We start from the raw sequence: 23985 nt of genomic DNA, 5'->3' as shown, positions 1-23985 counted from the left end.
GTAGTGATACTGCCTTGGAAACCCAAGGAGGGGTCGCTATGAGTCGGGGCCGACTCGACGGCACACAACAACAACAACAACAAGTGCCGTGAAGCCTTTCAAGGCAGGGTCTGTGTTTTCGGACCCTTGGTTTTCCCTCAGTGTCTCGCACACAGTAGCCACTTCGTGAGGGTTCAAGTGACTCGAATGAGATGATTTCTCGTTCCCGGGACAGAATCGCTTTGTTACGGAGAGCAGAGGGCGGCTGCCGGTCCTTCCTTCATCCAGGACTGCATGCACCTTTTCTTATAAGGTCCGTTCTGGGCTCTCAATTACTGGCTCCACCACCTCCCCACCGTTCTCCGCCCGTTAGTCCTTTCCTTTCTCTTGGGTGTTTCTACGCCTCCTCATTTCTTTGGCCCTCATTGTTCAGGGGGATGTTTGCATATTTCCGCAGAGTACCGCCCGAGTGCCCCCAGCAGACACTCCTCGCTCCGCCTCTTTCGAACGTCCGCGTGCTCCCCCTAGGGGGCGTGGCCGTTGCCAGGCGACCGGAGGACGCGCGGAGCTCAGGGTTTCTGCCAGGCGGGGACTAGAGATAACATGGCGCTGTTTTAGATGCTGGGGTAGTACACAAGCCCTCCCCAGACTCCGGCCCAGTTACCGCGATCTCCACAGCAACCTCTGAGGCCGCCCCCAGAGAGCATCAGGATGGCCGAGGTCAGGAGTCGGCGCCCCTCTCTCTGTCGCCTCTCGCTCACCCCTCCCCATTGTACCTTCTCCTTACTGTCGACTCATTCCTGTCACATTCATTGATTCCAGAATTTCCCTCATCAACATCCCAAGCTCAGTGGAAGCCTCCCTTTCCTTCCCTCCCCCAATTGGCTCTGGTTCGCATAACCTCCTGCCGCTTCTTCTGTGGACAGACATTTACCACCCTTACCATCCCCACCTAGTAAACTGGCTCTGTGCTGGGTGGGGTGGAAATTCAGGAGTTCTCAGACCCATACATGACATGCACCCACCCCTAAATTTTGAGAATAAGTTGATACCACAAGAGAAGTACGCACAGAAATACTGGAGACGTCTCACTTGACTCGGAGCATCTGGAAGAAGACCTTAAATACATACATACAGATAAGAAGCTCTGGTGGCCTGGTGTCTAAGGCATTATTTGACTCCTAGCCAGAAGGTTGGCGGTTCAAACCCACCAGCCACTCCTCAGAAAGGTGACTGGGCAATCTACTTCTGTAGAGATACCACCTCGGATACCCGAGGAGGAGTCCATATGAGTCGAAATCAACCCGAGGGCAGCTGAGTTTTGAATTTTATACATATTGGTAGATAGATCAATGTCATTCCCATTCACTGACCTTGTCTACCCCGATTCCCTATCATATGATCAACTGCTGTCACACATCTTCTTTACACCTTTCAGCCAGTCACCACTGCCCCTTCATTTCCTGACTCCTGTGTTACTGTGTTGTAGCCTCCATTCACTCTTTCATATTATAGTACCACCCCATCTTCAGCCTCACTGCATGGCCATTCCTGGAACCCTTAATGACCCCTGTGTGTCCATTATAACCATGAAGCTGGCCGTGGTCCCAGTTTCTCTCATTATCCCTATACCCTCATTCCTGTTCTAGTTCCCTGCCTTGACCCTCCATGCCATTCTCATCCCCTGCATCTCTAGTGTCCCCTTTATAGGCTCCATTGTCCTGTGGTCAAAAGAACCCTCCTTCCCTACCACCAGTCCCTTTACACCCTCCATCTCCTTCTGTCCCTGGGCTCCATTACTCTCATCTTTTGATAACATCCTGGCCCTATTATGTCTCCTCATTACCCATACTCACTCATATCTCTTTTCTTCCCATTTCCTCCTTCAGTTCCTGCTACTTCTTCATTTTTTTCTTTATTTGTTTTGGGTATTTCTTCCTTTTCTCCCCAACTAGACATTTTGGTTTATTCCATTCTTCTTCATTCTCCATACATAAGCCCTCAATAACAATTCCATGAGATAATTACCTTCCAATCTGTCTTTGCTTCCATTATCTTCTCTCATTTCTTCCTTTCTCCTATTTTTCTTCTCAGTTGACCTCAACCAAATTTTCCTGCCCTCTGCTTTCACAATTATCCATTTCCACTCTGGCTTCTTCTTTCATTGCAGCTAAACTTCCCATTTTTCCTTTCTTTCTTCCCACTAGTTGCTATTCTCAACGCCTAGAACAGTGCCTGGTACATGTTGTTGTTGTTGTTGTTAAGTGCCGTCGAGTCGTTTCCGACTCGTAGCGACACCATGCACAGCAGAACGAAACACTACCCGATCCTGCGCCAGCCCCACAATCCCTGCTATACTTGAGCCCATCATTGCAGCCACCGTGTCAATCCATCTCATTGAAGGCCTCCCCTCTTTCGTCGACCCTCCACCCTACCAAGCATGACATCCTTCTCCAGGGAATGGTCCCTTCTTACAACATGACCAAAATAGGTGAGATGAAGTCTGGCCATTCTTGCTTCCAAGGAGCATTCTGGCTGTACTTCCTCCAGGACAGATCTGTTAGTTCTTTTAGCAGTCCACGGTACTTTCAGCATTCTCCGCCAGCACCACAACTGGTACATAGAATACACTTAATAAATAGGAGTTCAAGGAAGGGCATCACATTTCCTCTCTAATCAGTTGATGATTTTGTGCCTTTGTTGGTGTAATTTTGCTTTTGAAACAGATGTCATTATGGGCTGTAATGGTTTAGATACCAACTATATATCAGTTACAGCTAAGAGATTATATTTGTTTTCCTTTTAATAGTAGTATATGTTTAATAAGGAGCTCTGGTGGTGTTGTGGTTAAAGTATTGGGCTGCTAACCAAAAGGTCGGTGGTTTGAACCCACCAGCTGCTCTGCAGGAGAAGCTGAGGCAGCCTGCTCCTGTAAAGATTTACAGCCTTGGAAACCTGTGGGGAAGTTCTACTCTGTCTTATAGGGTCATTATGAGTCAGCATCAACTGGGTTGTGGGTTTAAGTATTTAATAACAATGTGAAAAAAAATCTTTTGTTTGTAAATTTTCTTTAAAATTTTCTTTTTTGGATATTTTTCCATTCCTATGAGGTGTGTGGAATATCCTGTATAACAGTGTGATTCCTGAGTTCTCATTCCTGTGATAAGTGCCAAGTAAACAGGGTAGACCTGGCCTACAAACAAATCTAGGTGTTGACATTAATACCATTTACAGGGATGGAATTGAGAACATTGCCGTAATAAATTTTTTTTGTGTAGCATAGTGCCTAAGGCATATGACTGCTAACCTTGGAAGGAAGATGGGGCAATCTACTCCTGTAGTGATATAGCCTCAGAAACCCAAGGAGGGGTAGCTGTGAGTTGGTTCCAAGTTGATGGCAGTGAGTTTGGTTTTGGTTTTGGTCATGTTTAGCATCAACAAGAGGAAAGCACAGAGCAGCAGCAGTGGCGTATTCCCTTAACATGATATTTGTTCCATTGTGGAATGGCTACACTGCAGTGATCTGCTTTAAGTCAGGAAGAAAGCTTCTGTTGAGTTCAAAATTAGTACTAACACTGTTATACGAAATGTTATAGATACACTTATGACTCCACATCTATTTTGGAGGTCATCTCCAAAGACTGCATTTTGTTTTCATCTCATCTTTAGAGATTTAATTAACAGCACAAGTGTTTCTGAAAACCTAAAATATGTAGACTTGTCAAAGTAGAAGTTAAACTAGACTACTTACCCAAAATCTTCAGAGAGAATTGGATTTTTACTCTGTTATTGGAGATTGTCTCAGCTGTTGTCTTTGGTTAGCAATAGAGTTTTGATGTCAAAGTCCTTTGTGTGTGTGTGTAGAATATCAAAGCATGATATTAAAACATAAGTAAGACCTTACAAATCCTATCAGTCCTTTGCTTAGAAATCTTGAGTGGTTGTCTGTGGCCTTCAGAATAATGTGCTACATGTTCTGTAGAATGCCATTCGTGGCCTTCACAATCTGTCCCTTATTCCCTGTGGTTTTAGCCAACTTGAGCTTCTTAACCAATCTCATATGCTGCATACTTGCTTGACCCTGACTCTTTGCTTAAGCTTCGCCCTCTGCTGGGGCCCTTTCTCCCCATATCTACCCGCGAAAATCCATTCTTCTTTCTGGGCTTGCTCAAATGCCACCTCCATTATGGAATTTGCTTTAATTCTTGTTATTGAGAGTAATTCCCTCTTCCTATGGATTTACATAAAACTTTGAATTCATTTATGTTGTCGTTGTTAGGTGCTGTCAAGTCAGTTTTGACTCATAGCAACCATATGTACAACAAAATGAAGTGTTGCCCGGTTGGTCCTGTACCAACCTCACAATCATTGCTATGTTTGACTCCATTGTTGCAGCCACTGTGCCAATCCATCTCTTTGAGAGTCTCCTTCTTTTTTTCTGACCCTCTGCTTTACCAACCATGATGTCCTTCTCCATGGCCTGGTCCTTCTTGATAACATGCCCAAAGTACATGACACAAAGTCTCACCACCCTTGCTTCCAAGGAGCACTCCAGCTGTACTTCTTCCAAGATAAACTTGTTTGTTCTTCTGGCAGTGCATGGTTTATTCAGTATTCTTGCCCAACACCCTAATTCAAATGCGTCAATTCTTCTTTGGTCTTCCTTATTCATCATCCAGCTTTCACATGCATATGAAGTGATCGTAAATACCATGGCTTGGATCAGGCACATCTTAGTCCTCAAAGTGACATCTTTTGTTTACGGCAGATATTTAATCCAACACTTCCATTATCTGCATACTACTCCATCAACTCCTGAAGTGTAAGTTTCCTATGGGAGGACTGCTTTTTCCTTACCGTGGCATCATCACAGGCATCATCACAGGACTTATATATGTTCCATAAATGTTTGCTGAATGAATGAATATATTAACTGTACCAATTCTTCTTATTATTGTGCTGTATCTAACAAGAAATAGGGAAATAAGAATTCCTATGTAACTGTGTGATTCCTGAGTTCTCATCTAAGTCATGGCTAGACTTGCTTTAACTATGTATGTACGTCTGGCCTTTTATTTAAAAATACTTTTTGCCCAGCTAAATCATGGAAAATAGTCCCTGGGCAGCACCAACAGTTAGCACTCAGTGACTAACCCCCAGGTTGGTGGTTTGAATCCCCCAAGAGGTGCCTTGAAGGAAAGGCCAGGCAATCTACCTCTCAGAGACCATGGCCATTGAAGACATAATGTAGCACAGTTCCACTCAGAAACACATGGAGTCTCTATGAGGTGGTATCAACTTTATAAAACAAAAATCAAAATTTTTTTTAAATTATGGAAAACAAATTTGGAAAAGGTCATGGGCATTGTACAAGGAGTATTTTAATATATTTGTGGGGATGACCTGGCCTAATTTTTCTAAGGGATAAAAATGATGGAATCTCTGTTAGGAGAACCTTCTGGTGGGTTTCACTATGTGTTCATGATTTCGTGATACTCATGCCAAAATTTCCCTGGGTCTGGCTTCAACATGTCATGGCTCCCTTCTGCAGTCGTGGGGGCAGTAAGAAGCAGGATGCAATGACAAGAGATTACGGCTTGGAATAACCAGGACGGCTGTCATTCATTGACTACTGGCCAGGTCCTTACATGAGTTATAAAAACCAAACCAAACTCACTGCCAGTGAGTTGGATCCCCTCCTTGGGTTTCTGAAGCGGTATCACTGTGGAAGTAGATTGCCCAATCTTCCTTCCGAGGAGTGGCTGGTGGGTTTGAAATGCCAGCCTTCTGGTTAGCAGTCAAATGCCTTAGGCACTACGCCACCAGAGCTCCTTAACATGAGTTATCCCATTGAATATAATCCTTAATATAATATAATCCATGAGGTGGGCAATGTTTTTATCACAATGGTATTCATTATTAATGTATCAGTCAATGTAAAAGGAGCCTTCCCCCAGCCCCAGTCTTAATTTCTTCTAATCTCTCATTCATGGCATAATCATGGTGATACTTTGCTAGTAATGGTATAAATGTCAGAATGCACATTCCCATCTTTGCTCTCTTGTACAGGAAAAAAATGAAAAGCTAGTGCTGGAAGAAACTGCATTTGAAGAAATCGAAAGGGATTTTCAGGAGGTTCTCAATGAACTTTCCGGAGACAAAAGTCTGGAGAAATTTAGGATTGAATATGAAAAACTTCATGCTGTCATGAGAAGGTCTTATGACAATGAGAGGCGTTTGATGGCCAAATGCCGAGAGCTAAATGCAGAGATCGTGGTCAATTCTGCGAAGGTTGCCACTGCCCTGAAGCTCTCTCAGGATGATCAGACCACCATTGCGTCCCTGAAGAAGGTCAGTGATGGTCCGGAAATGAAGCTGAAAGAGAGCAGCCGTAACTGGATCTTGGGTTTAAAATTTTTCATTGTACTTTCATTCTATTGGCAGCTCTAGGCTGGTGGTAAACGAGTTACTAAGGAAAAATTTACATGATTTATATATTCATTAAGCCTAGGGACTCATGTTCATCTCCAAAGAAAATAATTAACCTGAGTGAATTTCAACTTGCAGAAAATAATGTAGAACCTTACTGCTTGGTTTCTGGGAAATAATAGGTTAGAAAAATGAATTAAAGATAAGTAAATGCCATATTAGAGATCTCAGGATGTTTTGTTTGATGTAAGATGAGTAATTAAATATCGTATGTATGATAATAGCTTGTTAAAGATAGCTTCACAATTTCTACATTTTCTAACAATTGAGGAGAGATTAATTTGAGAATTCCCAGATAGTAATTTTCATGCTATTTCTTCCTTCGTCTTGACCTTGATCCTTCTAATTCCTCCTACTGGGAGAACAGGGGTTCAGTCTGGGGGGTAATGAGGAAGCCTGACTTTGTGTTACAGTTATTTTTCCATCCTCAAATATGTTGTATTATTTTGAAAGTAAAGATGATAAACATGTCCCTTGTTGTATCAAGGTGACAAGAGGTTGAGAACATTTTAATTTACAATTAAAACCTTAGTTACAAGAGGTGATTGGTATCATTTTAGATCATTCCCTTGATATCAGGCAATTTGATGTCACCGATTCAAATGAATTTCCAAGACCAGGACAAAATATAGCTTACCTGTTATTGTAGGAACTGCTTTATTTTTTTAGCACCAAGTTTTTGTATTGTCATTTTCGCTTCTCCTATCTGAAAAAAACAACATAAGAAGGCTTCAGTTCATTTCATGATGGTGAAAAACAAAACAACACTTTTTGTTTTAAATATAAAAACTGGAAATAGAAACCATGAGTGGATCAAAATCTCATTGGCAAAGTTAACTTGGAAAAAATTTCTTTTAATCATAGTTTCATTTAAACATCCTTCATTTCTTTTACCGGAAAGAGTACACACGTGTTTGCTTTGGAAGAACGTTTGCCACAAACTGGCATTTTGTTTCCAACCACTAAGTCGTGTGCTGTTGTTACCGAAGTGACATTTCTCTCTTTCTAATGAAATAGGGGACACAGACTTATTAAATTAAATATTTTCTTGGACTCATTTTATTTCTTGTGAACATAAAAATGGATTTTTTTTTTCCACCTAAAGCTTGTAGCTTTGTACCTGGATAAGAGGCCCACATTTGACTTGACAAAATTTGGCAAGACAGTTAAGTGGAGGCATAAAATTCAGAGCCATTGCACCACTTACTGTATTTGCTCATCTACTTAATTGGCTATAATTTACTTTTAAGTATTTGTTTTAATATCCACATTGCATTTTGTAATAGTAAAGTAAAATAGTAAGGAGGTTGAAGCTGCATGAGTCATTGTTTCCATTCTGTGCTATGGTTTTTGTTTTTCCCCTGGAAGCATTTGGAGAGAAGGCCTGGGCATGGGTTTCTGGAAATGGGCATTACCCAGGTTGTTGTGAGCAATTAGGTACAGAGAGGACCGTGTTGCTTTGGATTGTTCTAAAGCCATCTAGGAGCTCACTTGGGACCTGAAGACAAAACACATTTTCATTTGGAATCTATCAAGAGCTTAAAATTGAGAACTTAGATCTATGACCATTCCTTATTATTTTCCCATAAAATATCCAGACTTGGAAAGCTTTCATTTTGAATTTTGCAAGCTTATGTTAACATCTTCATTGGACATAGTTGCCTTAGGTACATAGCCCTTGATGTATGTGAGCCTTGTAGCTCTACTCACCTATATAATAAGAAAAAAGACACTTTGCCAGTCTACTTCCTTAAATGTACTCTTCAGCATTGACTAACCCAGGCTGAATAAGCCAATAAATCAATACAAATTTAATGTATCGTTTTCCTATAAATATTATATTGTAGTCATGGTATTAGTCTGTTTATTCAGTTTATCCCGAATTGGACTCTAGTTTGGTTTTTCTCACTAATATCCTATGGCCCCTCTAGGAAATTGAAAAGGCCTGGAAGATGGTGGACTCAGCCTATGATAAGGAGCAGAAGGCAAAGGAGACCATTATTGCACTGAAAGAGGAAATAGTGAACTTGACCAAGCTAGTTGAGCAAGGATCTGGACTGTCAATGGATCAGGATAGCAAGTAGGTCATAGCCTTCTTGAGAGATGTTGAACTTCTGCAGAGGCCTCTTTCTTCTACAGAGAGTCTGGGGTTTGCCAGCGTCATCTTGAATGTTTTCTGTGACACAAGGTTCTCCTTCCTTGTTGGATTCCTGGAGATTGCTCTCTGTCTGTGGCTGTTCCCCCCCCCCCCCCAATACTCCTGTTCTCCATTCTCAAGAACTTTGAATCTTTGGTTATATTAAACGTTTTGGTCTAGAAGATTCAGTACTCTGTCTCAAAATGAGTATAGATTTTGGGTTTATTTCTCTCCAACTTGTGCAGACTTCTGCCTCCCTTTCTGCTCACACTCCCAGCTCCTCCCATACACTCCCCATGTTTAGTTGTACCATCATCCTCCCTACCCCCTTAGGATCTAGGCCAGAAAACAGTTTTTCGCCACCCCATCATTCCTTCATCCCTTAAAGCTTAGTGCTATTGACTCAGACTTTGGTCTGGCCATCCTCCCTACCCCTAGTGCTACTGCCTTGGTTCCTGGCCCCTGGTCTCTGCTGGGTTTGGCAGTAGCCTCCTAACTTCTTTCTCTGCCCCTCTTTATTCCATCCTCTGCATTGCTTTTGAAATACATACCTACATGCAGCCATCACCAGCGTAAGCACCTTCAATAGCTACCCATGCCCAAGGGATAAAACCCAAACTCTTGAGCTTGTCTTTCAGAGCCCTTCATAGATCTGCCTCAACCAGCCTCTCCAGACTCATTTCAAGCCCTACCATTCTTGCTCATGCCTTCATACTTTTGCACATGCCGCTTTCTATGCCTTGAATGTCTTTTATTAACTCCTATACAAAATAAAACTCTATTCATCCTTCAAGATCCGTTTTCAAACACCATCTTAATTTCCACACCATCAGCATTTCTGTTCCAACACTGCCTCTTCAACTCTCTGCCCACCACCACCCCAGTGACCAGGGAGAAAGAGTCACTGTGTTCTCTATTTCCCTAAGACCATAATGGAACTAATCAGATTGTAAAATTATTGGTTGATGTGCTTCTTTACTCATTAGGCCATGGACTCCTTGAAGGAGGACACCTTCGTTGTTCCTTGATGAGTCTAGCACTGAGTGAAGCAATGAAGCAGGAAGGAGCATAGCCTTGGGCATTCTTAACAATATCTAAATGCTCTCTAGCCTGCTTATGCTTTTTAGATACATTTATCCAACTTTGATTGAAAGCACAGGTGTTGAGGGGGTAGAGAATAGGAAAATTAACAGAAGATGTGATCCCTGTTAGGAAGGACTCTCTCTTCTTTTTAAAGATGTCAAACACATTCAGAGCAATTAAGCAATGCTTAAGAGCAGTGTGAGGCAACTAATTCAGGTAGTACGAGTTCTGCCGAGAACTGAACAGGGAGAAAGCACCCAGCTCACAATTATTTCCTCAACCATGTGCCAAATGTAGCTGTTTGCCTTTGGAGTAACCTTAGAATTTAACGTTTTGTTTCAGAGAAAGAAGAGTTTGAGTGAGGTTTTGAAGGTTCCTTACTAAACATATACGTTATATCAAAGTTGTTGGTAAATAAACACTGTTAATTATGGTGTTTTGAGTAGCAGTTTGATGACAGTCAGCTGCAAGAGTCTGGAATGCAGGTTCTCTGTGTTCTCAGCCCTAAATTGTCCGCCTTGCTCTAGGCTGATTCTGTTGCTGAGGTCATTATCAGTTACGTTTTCCCACTCTTAAAACACCAACTCTTCAGAAAGTCAAGCCAAATAATGTCATGGCTTTTAAAATATGAGGTAACTGGTTCACAATTCAGTTTGGTGAATATTATCATACACCTTCTAAAACTTGGCATCATGAATGATTTTTGAAATCTTGTTTTTGGGAACACTTTATCTAGGGTGCATTCCTTTGGGAGAAATGAATCTCTTTGGGTGAATGGTTAGAATGCGTGCAGTGCATACTATTTACTTAGGACTTGATAGCTGTAACCATAGCCCTCCAATGGGTATAACAAGCCGCTGCCATTGAGTCGATTCTGCCTCATGCTGACCCCCATTGGGTTTCCAGGTGGTAAATCTTTGCAGAACAAGATTGCCTTGTCCTCCTTCTGTGGGGTAGCTGGTGGGTTTGAACCAGCAACCATCTGGTTAGCAGTCGAATGCCTTAGGCAATACAGTCAACAAATAATTTCCTAAGTTGACATCTCCCTAGGGTTAACTAAGGAGCTTTGGTGGTACAGTGCCTAAGGCATTTGACTGCTAACTAGAAGGTTGGTGGTTCAAACCCCCCAGCCACTCGGCAGAAGGAAGATAGGGCAATCTACTGCCATAAAGATTGACCACCTATGAGTGAAAATTGACTCAATGGCAGTGGGTTTGATTTTGTTTTTTTTTAGGGTTAATAACAAGTGCTGGCAATAGTACTATAGTCTTGTAACAAGTCCAAATATTACAGAGGTGTGGAAAGTAAGGAATTAAAATAATCCCCTCATCTCTTGCATCTTGTATTCCACTCCTCAGAGGTAACCAGTTCTCATTTTCATGTTTATTTTTTTGGACTTCTAGAAAAATGCCTATAAAACATACAGACACACACAAATAGCCACTTTTTTTTCTTAAAAAAAAAAAAAAAGGATATTATACATGCTGTTATTGGAGATTCTTCTCCACATGATCTCCAATAGCTCCTTAGGTCAGGGTATGCAGATCTTTGATGCCTGAATGGTGTTAATCATTGACCTGAAGTCTTTCCCATGAAATTGAGCTCACAGGGTGATCAGAGGAATTCTTGAGAAGATGGTCACTTAGATTCCTGTTTTCTTTTTTTTCAGTATCCGAGATTTACTGAAGTTCAAAGAAGAAGTAACAAAGGAACGAGACCAGCTCTTGACAGAAGTGGTGAAATTGAGAGAGTCTCTAGCTCAGAACAGTGAGCTGCAGCAGGAGACAGAGCGATCGAGAGAAGAGGCCGAGCAAACCATCAATCAGGTCTGCTTAGCCGCAGAGGCCAAGATGGAGGCATACTCCTTCCAGAAGGGCGTTCTGTCCTTCTCTGGGCTCCTTCTCCTCTCGGTTCTTTCTCAAACTTGCCTCTTTATGCCCAAGTGAAGCATCCACTGTTCTACTTATTTGTCTGGTTTGTTTCTTCAAGAGCACTTTGATTCTTAATTTCGCTGAGAGGTCACTAAGGCAGGCCTTCCCAGCTTAAAATTCTGGCCCAAAAAGGTATCCCTTGTGAAGACAAGGGGGCCCTGTATCTAGAGATGATGGAAGTAATTCCTTTGAACCTTCTCTCTTACAAGGAAGTAATCTAGCAGAATCCATCTGAATCCATTTGCAAAAAGCCAGATGTCAAATAGATAATGAATAAGGTTTAGTTGCCAAGAAAAACAAAACATGACCTCTTTGAGCACAGAATTTAAGAGAAAGGCTTTCCATAGAATTTGAACATCATGATAAAACTATAGTGCTCTGTTTGGCAATAGCCAGAACTCATGTGAAACACAATGTCATATTTAGGATAGCTGGCTACGTTTTACTTAGTCCTTGTTGACGGAGAATTGGATGAATTCTTTCTGTGTTTAATTTCCCTCTAATTTGGGCTTCCATATTTAACTGGAATTTCTATCATCTTTTGTGGACTTGTCCACCATTAGGGTGGACATTTGGTGTCAAAACCATGATACACAACATAGACTATTCTGTGGCCTTGAGAAGTTTGAACAAAGGTGTTCAAAGATGATTGTCCTATTGGGGAAATGCTACTCCCAAATGACTGCCCTTAAGATGAAAGACTTCAGGGAGGGAGAAGCTAGGCTGGCTGAGTCCTACAGGGTGAGGGGTTCATTTCTTCCTTCTCTCTCTTTTCTGTCACCATAGTTCCAACAAGAAATCCAACTACGCCAGAACGAAGCTTCGCGAGAGTCTCGCAAGAAGGAAAAACTAGAGAAAGAACTCAAGCAGATTCAGACGGACATGGACACCAAGCAATCGGAAATCAAGGCTCTGCAGCAGTACGTGCAGAAAAGCAAGGAGGAGCTCCAGAAACTGGAGCAGCAGCTGAAGGAGCAGAAGGTGCATTGGGTGTGGGCCTTACCGCGGTTCTCACGAGAACAAGAACGTTGCCTTTGTTCGTGCCCTTCTTAGCGTTTTGAATTTTCTCTGGAAAGCAGCAAACTCTCTTCACTACTGATGTTGGTAACACGATATCTAACACTGCATTTGGTCTTTGACTCTTATAGGTAGGTATGCCCTCCTTTTCTTCCAACTCCATCAGGTAAATATCTTTTTTTATTTTTAAAACATTTTGTTGATGCTCTGGTGGCGTAGTGCCTAAGGCATTTATTTGACTACTAACCAGAAGGCTGGCGGTTCAAACTCACCAGCCACTACCCAGAAGGAAGGACGGTTGGGCAATCTACTTCATTAATGAAACCGCCTTGGAATCCCAACGATGAGTTGCCATGAGTCAGAAACACTGGATGGCAGTGAGTTTGTTTTTGTTTTGAATAAACACACCAAACTAAAAAAAAGGAAGCAGACTGCCACTTTATTCCACAGAGCTGCTGGTGCGTTTCAGCTGCTGTCCTTTTGGTTAGTAGCAAGTGCTTTAACCACTGTACCAGCAAGGCTCCTAATATAGACACAGACAAGTATGTATCACAATGTAAAACTTGATGACTTCTCACCATTTGAATATGCCTTGGTAACATGCACCTTGCTCAAGAAACAGAATATTATCAGCACCCCAGAATCTCTTTGTGCCCCCTCCCAGTCATCTCCTGGAAAGGTCAACTCTTCCAGAATGCTAGATGCTCTGGTGGCCTAGTGCCTAAGGCATCTGACTGCTAACCAGAAGGCTGGTGATTCAAACCCACCAGCCACTTCTTGGAAGGAAGACTGGGCAATCTACTTCTGTAGAGATACTGCCTTGGAAACCCAAGGAGGGGTCAGCTGTGAGACGGATCTGACTCCGCCGGCAGTGAGCTTGGTTTTTGGTTATCCAGAATCCAGAGCCGAGATTACAGGATGTGCTTTTTTGTGTCTGACTTCTTTTGACCAACGTTGTGTTTGTGACATTCATTCCTGTTGTTGCCATGTGGTTATAGACTTGGACTGTCTAGTATGGTAGCCACCAGGGTCATGTGACTATGATGTTGTTGTGTGCCTTTGAGTCGGACCCGACTCATTGTGACCCTTCCTTGGGTTTCTGAGGCAGTATCACTATGGAAGTAGATTGCCCAACCTTCCTTCCGAGGAGTGGCTGGTGGGTTTGAACTGCCAGCCTTCTGGTTAGCAGTCAAGTGCCTTAAGCACTATGCTACCATGTGATGATATACACATTTAAATAAAAATGAAAAAAACTAAACTTACTGCTGTGGAGTAGGATCCACTCATAGTGCCCCCTCCTTGCATTTCTGAGGCAGTATCACTACGGAAGTAGATTGCCCAATCCTTCTTCTGAGGGGTGGCTGGTGGTTTTGAACCCCCAGCCTTCTGGTTAGCAGTCAAATGCCTTAGTTACTATGTCACCGCTAGCACCAACCATTTCAAGTACTCAGTAGCCACATTTGGCTTGTAGATATGGTGTTGGACAGTGTGGATACAGGCTTTCCATCATTGTAGAAGGTTCTATTGGACAGAGATCAACAGAACATTTGTTCTATATACATGAACCTTGGGACTGAGGGACTGGCATAGCTGAAATGGGGTGATTCAAGGCCTAAATTAAAACCCCACTCTGAATTAAGCTGAAATCTTAATTTCTACTGTTCTAAAGAGACAATTCAGCTTCTTTGTATAAGTTTAACTACTTGTAACACAAAGAGAGCAGGAGAAGATTTCTAGCTTGGATGAAGACTTGTTTGTTGAAGGTGTCTTTTAAGAATGTTTACTCAGTTTGGTCAATCTTATCCCCAGAGCCTAGGAAATAGGATTAGAATTATAAGGTTGAGATGGAGCCTACTGCTGTCTGGTCACTCTGTAACCAAGGTGAAGCAAACACCAATTAACCAGGCCTCAGTTATGATTTCCTGACTCCCCTAAATTACACTTATTCACTGAAATCTTTCCTTCCTTCCTATTGACTCTTTGTAAATCCCAAAAGCACAAGCTTGTTACCTTTAGATAAAGGGGCAGGCAGGCTGCAGCTGTGACAGAACGTTGACTCAATTCTCCTTGATAAAATGTCTTGTTAAACCCCAGGTTGTAAAAAAACCTCAGAATGTACCAGGTCTCAGGATGTAACCCATGTTAAAAACTTTAAGGCTATAGGTTAGCAAACCTTTGTAACTTTTGGCCATGCTTCCTCCTCCTCCCCTTTCCATGACCCCAAAGTACACGTCCACTGTTTGTTTCAACAGATGAAAACTGTGCGCTGTCTCCTTCTCTGCAGCTCGGAACACACTCTGCAGCCTCTAGTCTGGGTGCTTGTGTGTCTCATTCCATGAAATGCTTCATTTTTACATCCTTCAATAAGACTCTGCTTTTATTTCTGGCAGAGAGTAAGTCAGATGTTTCACTATGACAATTCTCATTGCTGTGTAGTATTTCATTGTATGAATATAATATGACTTACCTTGTGCAGGTTTATTTTTAAATTTCAAGTTAAGAAACATACTTAGTTTTTATGTATTTTTAAGAAGGTAGTTTTTAGAAAAACATTTCCACTATTATAGTGATTTAGGATAATACAAATAATAATTCTAGTCTTCTTAAAGAAGCCACCTGAAAAAAAAAAAAGTGATTTCTTGAAAATATTTCCTCTTAGAAAGTTTGTTTCCAAAGAATTAGCAAGTCATATAGTATTTTCCTACTTAAAAACTTCTTTGTCAGTTGCTTTATGAATTTTATTTAAGTAGATAACACACAAAGCACAGTCTCCAGAAGACATCTTTGAACATGAAATTGGGACTTTTCAGAGAATTTTCATGGTTAACAGTATGATAAAAGTATAATGCTTTGTTTAGCAATATCCAGGCATCATGGGAGACACAGTTTTGTTTTTAGGGTGGCTGGCTCCATTTTATTTAGTCTCTGTTGATGGAGAATTGGGTTTTGTATTTGACTGCTTACCAGAAGACTGGCAGTTCAAACCTACCAGCCACTCCTCAGAAGGAAGGTTGGGCAATCTACTTCCGTAGAGATACTGCCTCGGAAACCCAAGGAGGGGTCGCTGTGAGTCGGAATCCATTCGATGGCAGTAAGCTTCATCTCCTCTCCTCTCTCTCTCTCAGTCCTTTTGCTCCCCCAATAGGAATGACGCTCCTCCAATAGGAATGATGCTCCCCCCAAAAATATAATCCTCTTTTTATAAAACCGTGTCTGCTCAGGTTAGTCAGTGGGGGAAGAGGAAAATCTTCCTGACACTGCAATCACCCAAATACAAATCACTATGCCGCTGCTCCATGGCTTGGACTTAAGTTGGATTAAAGGGGAATTGGCTGTGTGTTGGTGTAGTCAACAGGCCTGTTCAAGAAAATGTTGTAGGCATGTTAATGCCGGATTTGCTTCTGAAGATATAGCTTCCCAGCCCCACAGCTGATAAAACCCATTTGAATCTCCAGCTCATTTGCAATGATTATAGCAATTGTTGCGGTTGTGAAGCCTGCCAAATGGCAAACAGGCATTAAAATATTTATCCACCACCTGTGAACAAGACTTCCCAAGGCTCTCAGAAAAAAAAAAAAAAAAATTAGGCTCTGTGTTATTCATCAGAAGGCATCGTTTTCCTCAGCCGTTTAACATTCATCATATTTGAGTGCATTAGTGCTTTCATCAGGGATAAAGAACAATTTCTACAAAGACAAAAAACTGTGGTTGCTGCCATCTTCCCGGGAGGTTTGTGGCGCCTCCTGTGTGTATATGCAGATACTGTAATCAGATTAAAAAGCGTTAACCAGCTCATTCCACATCTTTCAGATACTGAATGAGAGAGCTGCAAAGGAACTGGAGCAGTTTCAAATGAGAAACGCGAAACTTCAGCAAGAGAACGAACAGCACAGTTTGGTTTGTGAGCAGCTATCGCAGGAAAACCAGCAGAAGGCGTTGGAGCTCAAAGTAAACACAAAGTGACACCTCTGTCCCCTAGCACTCCCTCCCGCTTTACCTGTTAATGTAGGTTTGCCACTGCAGTTTGAGCCCTTGGGTTAGGTAACCCACACTACCCTTACTTAGCACCGTGATGCACCAGAGGCAAGCCTGCAGTCGTTACTTTATGGCCAGAAGCAAACAACTTCCATTCCTATTTGTGAAATGGCAAATCTGATTATTGATCATGTGCTTATGCAAATGCTTTCCAAAGCAGCTCAAACGTTTCCTTCTCTGATTGAGCCTTGAGAGTAACCACTTGCCCCAGAGCTAGAAACCAAAGAATTCAGATTATGTGTTACTTGTATGGAGAAGGTGGAATTGGGGGGACAATGAGATGTTGGTACGATTAGGTTCTTACTTCCAGGGCAGTGAAACCTCAAATTTCACTTCTGTCCACTGCAAATTTCAGGACAGGTTTCCCGTTCTTCTCCTTGCTTTACTGAAGAGTGCTTGCAAATGAAGTGTAGATAACAGTTTTACACTTGGATACATATCGTATGCCTACACATCTAATAGAGTAGCTTTATGTTTATCTCTTTAATACTGAAAAATCCATATTCCCTACTCTGTTTATGTTAGAATATGGTGGCGTAGTGCCTAAGGCATTTGACTGCTAACCAGAAGGCCAGTGCTTCAAACCCACCAGCCACTCTTTGGAAGGAAGGCTGGGCAATCTACTTCCGTAGTGATACCACCTCGGAATCCCAAGGAGGGGTTGCTAAGAGTCGGTTCCAACTTGATGACAGTGTGTTTGGTTTTTTCGGTTTTGTCAAGAAAAATATATAGATTTAAGTAATGAATAATACTTTATTTTTTGTATTGTATCACAGGCACTTTTGAATATCTGATGAAAGAACACACACCCACACACCCACACACACACCCAGCTCACATCTTGTTTTGCATGCAGTCTCTGGTTTCTGGGATTTTTTCTGAAGTCTAACTATAGCATCTAGATTAATAACTCCTGAATTACAACATCTTAGAATCAAAAGGGGCCTTAAAGTCAACTAATTTGGACCCTATGGACTCTGAGGCTAATGAAGTCCTTTGACTTGAAACCATTCTTTCATGAGAATGCTGTAAGTTGAAGTAGAGATGAAATGACCACTTGGGGGAAAATAATATATTAGCGCCTGTTGTTGTTATGTGCTGTTGAGTTGGACCCGACTCATAGCGACCTCTCCTTGGGTTTCCGAGGCACTACGCTACCAGAGCTCCTATATTACCTCCTTGTTGTTGTTGTTATGTGCCGTCAAGTCAAACCCGACTCATAGCGACCCCTCCTTGGGTTTCCGAGGCAGTATCACTACGGAAGTAGGATTGCCCAACCTTCCTTCCGAGGAGTGGCTGGTGGGTTTGAACCGCCAGCCGTCTGGTTAGCAGGGAAGTGTCTTAGCCACTATGCTACCAGAGCTCCAATATTAGCTCCTAAGGTAAATTAATTCTTTCCTCTGATTACATGAATGGAGGACCTTGAAAGATGGGATATTTTTGTTACCAGATCTAGAACCTATGGGGTTCTGCTTCTAGCAATAATTCAAGGATAGCAGACACAGCTAACTTTAGTCTTTTCATTTCCCAAAGCTGGAATAATTGCTAACTTTTCCAGAAGACTCCCTGGCTGCCTTTCTGGTTATTTCTAAGAATGACAAAGTTTTTAAAAAGTGAATTTAACTTAGATTTTAAAGGTCCATAAATCTTGAAGTCCGTAGATAAGAATCCTGTGCTTTTCTTTGTTAGAATTATTTTTTGGTTCATTTTTTGCCATTAGGCAGAATTGTCCATTAATATTGCTTCATCCACCTGTCTATGTATACAGCCATAGATGAGTATCCTCGGGGGAAAGAGAACCCCTTCTCTAGTGTAGGAAGTTGTACTACATGGCCCTGTGGGTCTGAGAGAGTACTTGGGTGTTTTGCAGCACTTTAATAACCTTCTGAGAAACATTACTTTGTGAGTCTATGAAAATGATTAGTCAAATATAATGTAGGTATACAAAATTGATATATTTATGACACACATCTTAACATTTTTCCCTTGTTTGATTTAGCAATTAGATTGTACTTTGAGACATCAGGCCTGATCACTTTTTTTCATTATATTTAGCTTATTTTGCTATGCATTTTATTCAGAGGATAGAATTTTCCAGTCTCTTCCCAAATCAAACAGTGTGTGCTTTCATTTAATCCCACAGGGCAACTTTACACAGACTTAAGAAGGATTTTCTTTATTGGTTCTGAGTTTACCGTTGTCTAGTCAGCTGACCCTTTATTGACTGAGTATCCCTGGTAATTCTGTCTCACTAATTACAGGCCAAAGAGGACGAAGTCCATCAGATGCGCATTGACATCGGGAAGCTCAATAAAATAAGAGAACAAATCCATAAGAAATTACACCAGATTGAAGATCAAAAGGCTGAAGTGGAACAGCACAAGGAGACCCTAAAAAATCAGATTTTGGGATTAGAGAGAGGTAGACCAAGAACCATTTTGGTCTTTGTTTTATTCATTTATAAACATTTAATTGGTGACCAATGTCAGCTGGCAACCCAGGGTTCCATGTGCACCGTCACAAACTGTGCCAAAGGAAATCAGCAAAATAAACAACATTCCAATACAAGGGGGCATCATTTTGAATACCTGGTTTGACATCTTTAAAAACTCTTCAATAGGTGTATTGGCACAATGTAAATCCAGCTCAAAGTATTATCAGTAGTTGTCATGAAGTAATACCACTTATATAGCACTCTCAAGTGTGGGGTATACATGACCTTCTGTGTTAGTTCAGTTTCTCCACAGAAAATGAGGGGATAAATGAAATGTTCCCAACAGTAGTATTTGGGACAATGGTGGTGTACCAAGAATCGGTGGGATACATATAAATGGCTTCTAACTTTATTTCTCCATTAAGTACTTTACCATATGGTGAACCCCTATTTTACCCAGCTTAACATTGACCTGTGGGGGAAAATTTAAATGTTATTAAAAAACAAAAACACAAACTCACTGCCATGGAGTCGGATCCAACTTATAACGACCCCTCCTTGGGTTTCCCAGGTGGTATCTCTATGGAAGTAGATTATCCAGTCTTTCTCTGAAGAGTGGCTGGTGGGTTTGAACCACCAGCCTTCTGGTTAGCAGTCAAATGCTTTAGGCACTACACTACCAGAGCTCCCTTAAATGTCATAGGAGGCCATATAGTTCAACAGAGTTGTTAATGACATAAACTTTGGAGTCAGATCTGGTGGGGACCAGATTCTACCTCTATGCTGATGGTTGTTGGGGAATGTCATGAGATAGTACACATAAAGCACTTGTTTTATGTGCCTAGTACATAGTAGATGCTTACTAAATGTCACCTTTTATTATCCAGTGGTATTACTCTTTTCTGAATAAGAGTATACAGCAGAATATGCTATACCAGTCAAATTTGGTGTGGCAAAAGCAGTTCTGGACTTGGTGACCAAGAATCTGGGTATGAATTCTGACTCCATCAGTGTGAGACAGGAATACCTGTCTTGCTGACCTCATGCCAGCTGCAGTGAGTTTGTAAATCAGAGTGAGATAACATGCATAAAAGCATGTCCTCAGGCTTTCAGCTCACCAGACATCAGGTAGCATCTAAATCTCTAGATAGGATCATTACAACTATTTGCCTTTGAGAAGTGTTTATACTTAGCACTTGTGGCTTATCTTGGCAATTTCTCCATTCATCCATTCATTCAATCGAGTGCATACTATGTGCAGGCGCTGTGCTAGGCGCTGGGTGTATGGAGTTCTCTGCCTTCAGGGTGCTTCCAATCTAGATGAGTTTACAATCTAATGTTTCCTTTGACAGATATGACGACAACAGGAAATATTAGAGCACGTTTTATAACTGTCTGAGTGACTATCAAAACATTCCCATATTGAAATGTCTGTACTTTTGCTTCAATAGTTTTAAGGTTTGAAAAAAATCTCTCACTTTTTTTAAACCATTCAGTGTTGACCCCAATTCTTGATGCTATAGAAGTTGTCATGTTCTCTTTTCCTGTTATTTTGTAGATGTCATCAGCATTCTTGTTTTTTGTTAGGGACCTCTTCCTTTTCATGTACCTGATCAAAGAGTGGCATTTGGCATAATGGTTGGGACATGGGTCCTCCATATAATAGGATTTTCTCTCACAAAATCCAAGAAAATGAACTGAAACACTACTAGAACTAATACGAGTTCAGTAGAGTGGCAGGTTATAAAATAAATATATAGATGTCATAGCTTTCGTTTGTGCAAAGAATCAGTTGGACCATAAGATGAAAAAACCCCTTTTACAATAGCAACCAAAGTAATAAAATATCTATGAATAAAATTACCAAGACATCTATAGGACCAAGATATAAAAAACATACAGAATGCTTGGAGGGTGATATGGAAGACTTGGAAAGTGCAGAGCTATACCAAGTTGTTAGATGAGAAAAATGCCATGTGACAAAGATATAAATTCTATCTAAATTATAAATTCTGTCTAAATTGATTCATGCATTTAATATTTCCAATAAACATTTGGTGAGTTTTGTTGTTAGAACTTGAAATGTGATTCTAGAGTTCCTTCAGAAGAACAAAAGTGATGTAGTTGTTGTTGTTGTTAGGTGCCGTCGAGTCGTTTCCGACTCCTAGCAATCCCATGCACAGCAGAACAAAATACTGCCTGATCCCGCACCAGCTCCACGATCCCTGCTATACTTGAGCCCATCTTCGTAGCCACCATGTCAATTCATCTTGTTGAAGGCCTCCGCCTCTTTCGTTGACCCTCCATCCTACCAAGCATGACATCCTTCTCCAAGGAATGGTCCCTTCTGACAACATGACCAAAATAGGTGAGACAAAGTCTGGCCATTCTCGCTTCCAAGGATCAACTCTTTTTCGGTCTTCCTTATTCATTGTCCAGCTCTCACATGCATACCAGGCGATTGGAAATATCATGGCTTGTGTCAGGCACACCTTAGTCCTCAAGGAGACATCCTTGCTCCTCAACACTTGAAAGAGTTCCTTTGCTGTTGACTTTCCCAATGCTACACATCATCTAATGTCCTGCCTGCTGCTTCCATTGACATCGATTGTAGAACCAAGAAACGTGAACTCTTTGACAACCTCAGTCTTCTCTCCATTTATTGTGATGCTGCTCATTGGTCCAGTTGTGAGGATTTTTATTTTCTTTGTACTGAGACGTAATCCATACTGCAGACTGTATTCTTCAACCTTCATCAGTAAGTGCCTCAAGTCATCCTCACTTTCAGCAAGCAAAGTTGTATCGTCTGCGTATTTCAGGTTGTTAATGATTCTTCCTCCAATCCTGATGCCACGTTTTTCTTCATATAGTCCAGCTTCTCAGATTATTTGCTCAGCATATAGATTGAATAAGTATGGGGAAAGGATACAACCCTGATGCACTCCCTTCCTGATTTTAAACCATGCAGTGTTCACTTGTTCCATTCAAACGACAGCTTCCTGGTCATGGTACAGGTTCCTCATGAGTACAATCAAGTGCTCGGGAATTCCCATTCTTCTCAATGTTATCCATAATTTGTTATGATACACACAATCAAATGCCTTTGCATAGTCAATAAAACACAAGTAGACATCTTTCTGGTATTCTTTGCCTTGAGCCAAGATCCATCTGACAACAACTATGATATCCCTTGTTCCACATCCTCTTCTGAATCCAGCTTGCACCTCTGGAAGTTCTCTGTCAATATACTGCTGCAAACGTTTCTGAATTATCTTCAGTAAGATCTTACTTGCGTGCGATATTAATGATATTGTTCTATAATTTCCCCAATCTGTGGGATCACCTTTCTTTGGAATGGGCACAAATATGGATCTCTTCCAGTCAGTTGGCCAGGTAGCTGTCTTCCAAATCTCTTGGCATAACCAAGTGAGTGCCTCCAATGAGGCATCCGTTTGTTGAAATATCTCAATGGGTATTCTGTCAATTCCTGGAGCCTTGTTCTTCGCCAATTCTTTCATTGCAGCTTTGACATCACAAAAGTGATAATATCACAAAAGTGATAATAGCTATAAAATGTCTAGAAAAGGCAGAGTGGTGATGGAAGCATTTGCCTCAACAGGTTTGCGTGTGTTCTAAACCGTCAATAACAAATAGTGTGGCCGTGATGTCCAAGTGACTGAGCAGGGGAGGAGAATGGGAAGCTACAAAAACCCCAAGATTATTACCTAAGATAAAGGTGTCATCTCACACCAGTGAGAAGTATGGATAATTAAAAAATTATGTTATGATAGTGAACTACTTCTTTTGGAGAAAAAAGATCCCTATTTCACTCTTTTCACCAGAATATATTTCAATATATGAAAGAGTTAAATTTTAAAATAAAACTGCAAAATAGTAGGATAAAATAGAAAGTTAACACCAAAGGTAGAAGCATCAAAGCCAAGATTCAAAGATGCAGTGAAAGAAAAGTCTAATTTTTCTATGCAACAAAACACTCTCTAAAGAAAGACGAATTGACTAAATTATTTCAGTTAAAGGGTAAGTATCTTTATGTGCAAAAGAGCTCTGGTAGCACAGTGCCTAAGGCATCTGACTGCTAACGGAAGGTTGGTGGTTCAACCCCACTAGCCACTCTGTGGAAGCAAGACTGGGCAATCTACTTCCATAAAGATTTACTGCCTCGGAAACCCAATGACAGTCTCTATGAGTTGGAATTGACTCAATGGCAGTGGGTATCTTTATGTGTAAAGAGCTCTTACAAATCTACGAAAAGGATAAATAGTTCATGAGAAAAATGTGTAAAGGACATGTGTAGGCAGTTTTAAAAACAGAAATACTAATGGTCATGCCACAGAAAAAGTATTCAACTTCACTAATAAACCAAACCAAACTCACTGCCGTCAAGTCAGATCCGACTCATAGCCACCCCTCCTTGGGTTTCTGAGGCAGTATCTCTACAGAAGTAGACTGCCCAGTTGTCCTTCTGAGGAGTGGCTGGCAGGTTTGAACTGCGAGCCTTCTGGTTAGCAATCAAATACCTTAGGCACTACGATAACACCAGGGAGGTACACAGTCCTTGGAACAGTCAACCACATGAAATCCAAAGGGCAGCATTTAGCCAGGGATACAGCTCAGAAGGCAGGAAAGGATAGGACAGAAGGACGAATGGAAACGGGGAAACGGAGGAAGTAGGAGGAGTGCGGTTACATTGTGGGGACCGCAATCAGTGGCACGGAACAAAAGGTGCATGAATCGTTGAATGGAAAACCAATTTCTGTAAACTTTTGCCCAAATCACAATACAAAGTTTGTATCTATGTGTATGTGTATACACACACATATACACACATATATACATACGTGTGTGTGTGTGTGTGTGTG

At 41.4% G+C, this 23985-nt stretch overlaps 1 protein-coding gene across 1 annotated transcript in view; it reads left to right on the top strand.

Annotated features, from left to right (window-relative positions):
* CFAP58 (cilia and flagella associated protein 58) overlaps positions 1-23985 on the top strand; it is a 197437-nt gene that overhangs the window by 38485 nt on the left and 134967 nt on the right. The window contains exons 2-8 of the mRNA XM_042780815.1: positions 6016-6330; positions 8400-8548; positions 11358-11514; positions 12406-12600; positions 16447-16584; positions 18933-19092; positions 19419-19486. Coding sequence (XP_042636749.1) covers positions 6016-6330; positions 8400-8548; positions 11358-11514; positions 12406-12600; positions 16447-16584; positions 18933-19092; positions 19419-19486 — 1182 coding nt within the window. The remainder of the gene's footprint in view (positions 1-6015; positions 6331-8399; positions 8549-11357; positions 11515-12405; positions 12601-16446; positions 16585-18932; positions 19093-19418; positions 19487-23985) is intronic.

Source organism: Orycteropus afer, unplaced genomic scaffold (assembly GCF_000298275.1).
Source record: "Orycteropus afer afer isolate SDZICR_OR568_19922 unplaced genomic scaffold, OryAfe1.0 scaffold00064, whole genome shotgun sequence".
Lineage (NCBI taxonomy): Eukaryota > Metazoa > Chordata > Mammalia > Tubulidentata > Orycteropodidae > Orycteropus > Orycteropus afer.
This window is presented reverse-complemented; position numbering and strand designations above follow the sequence as displayed.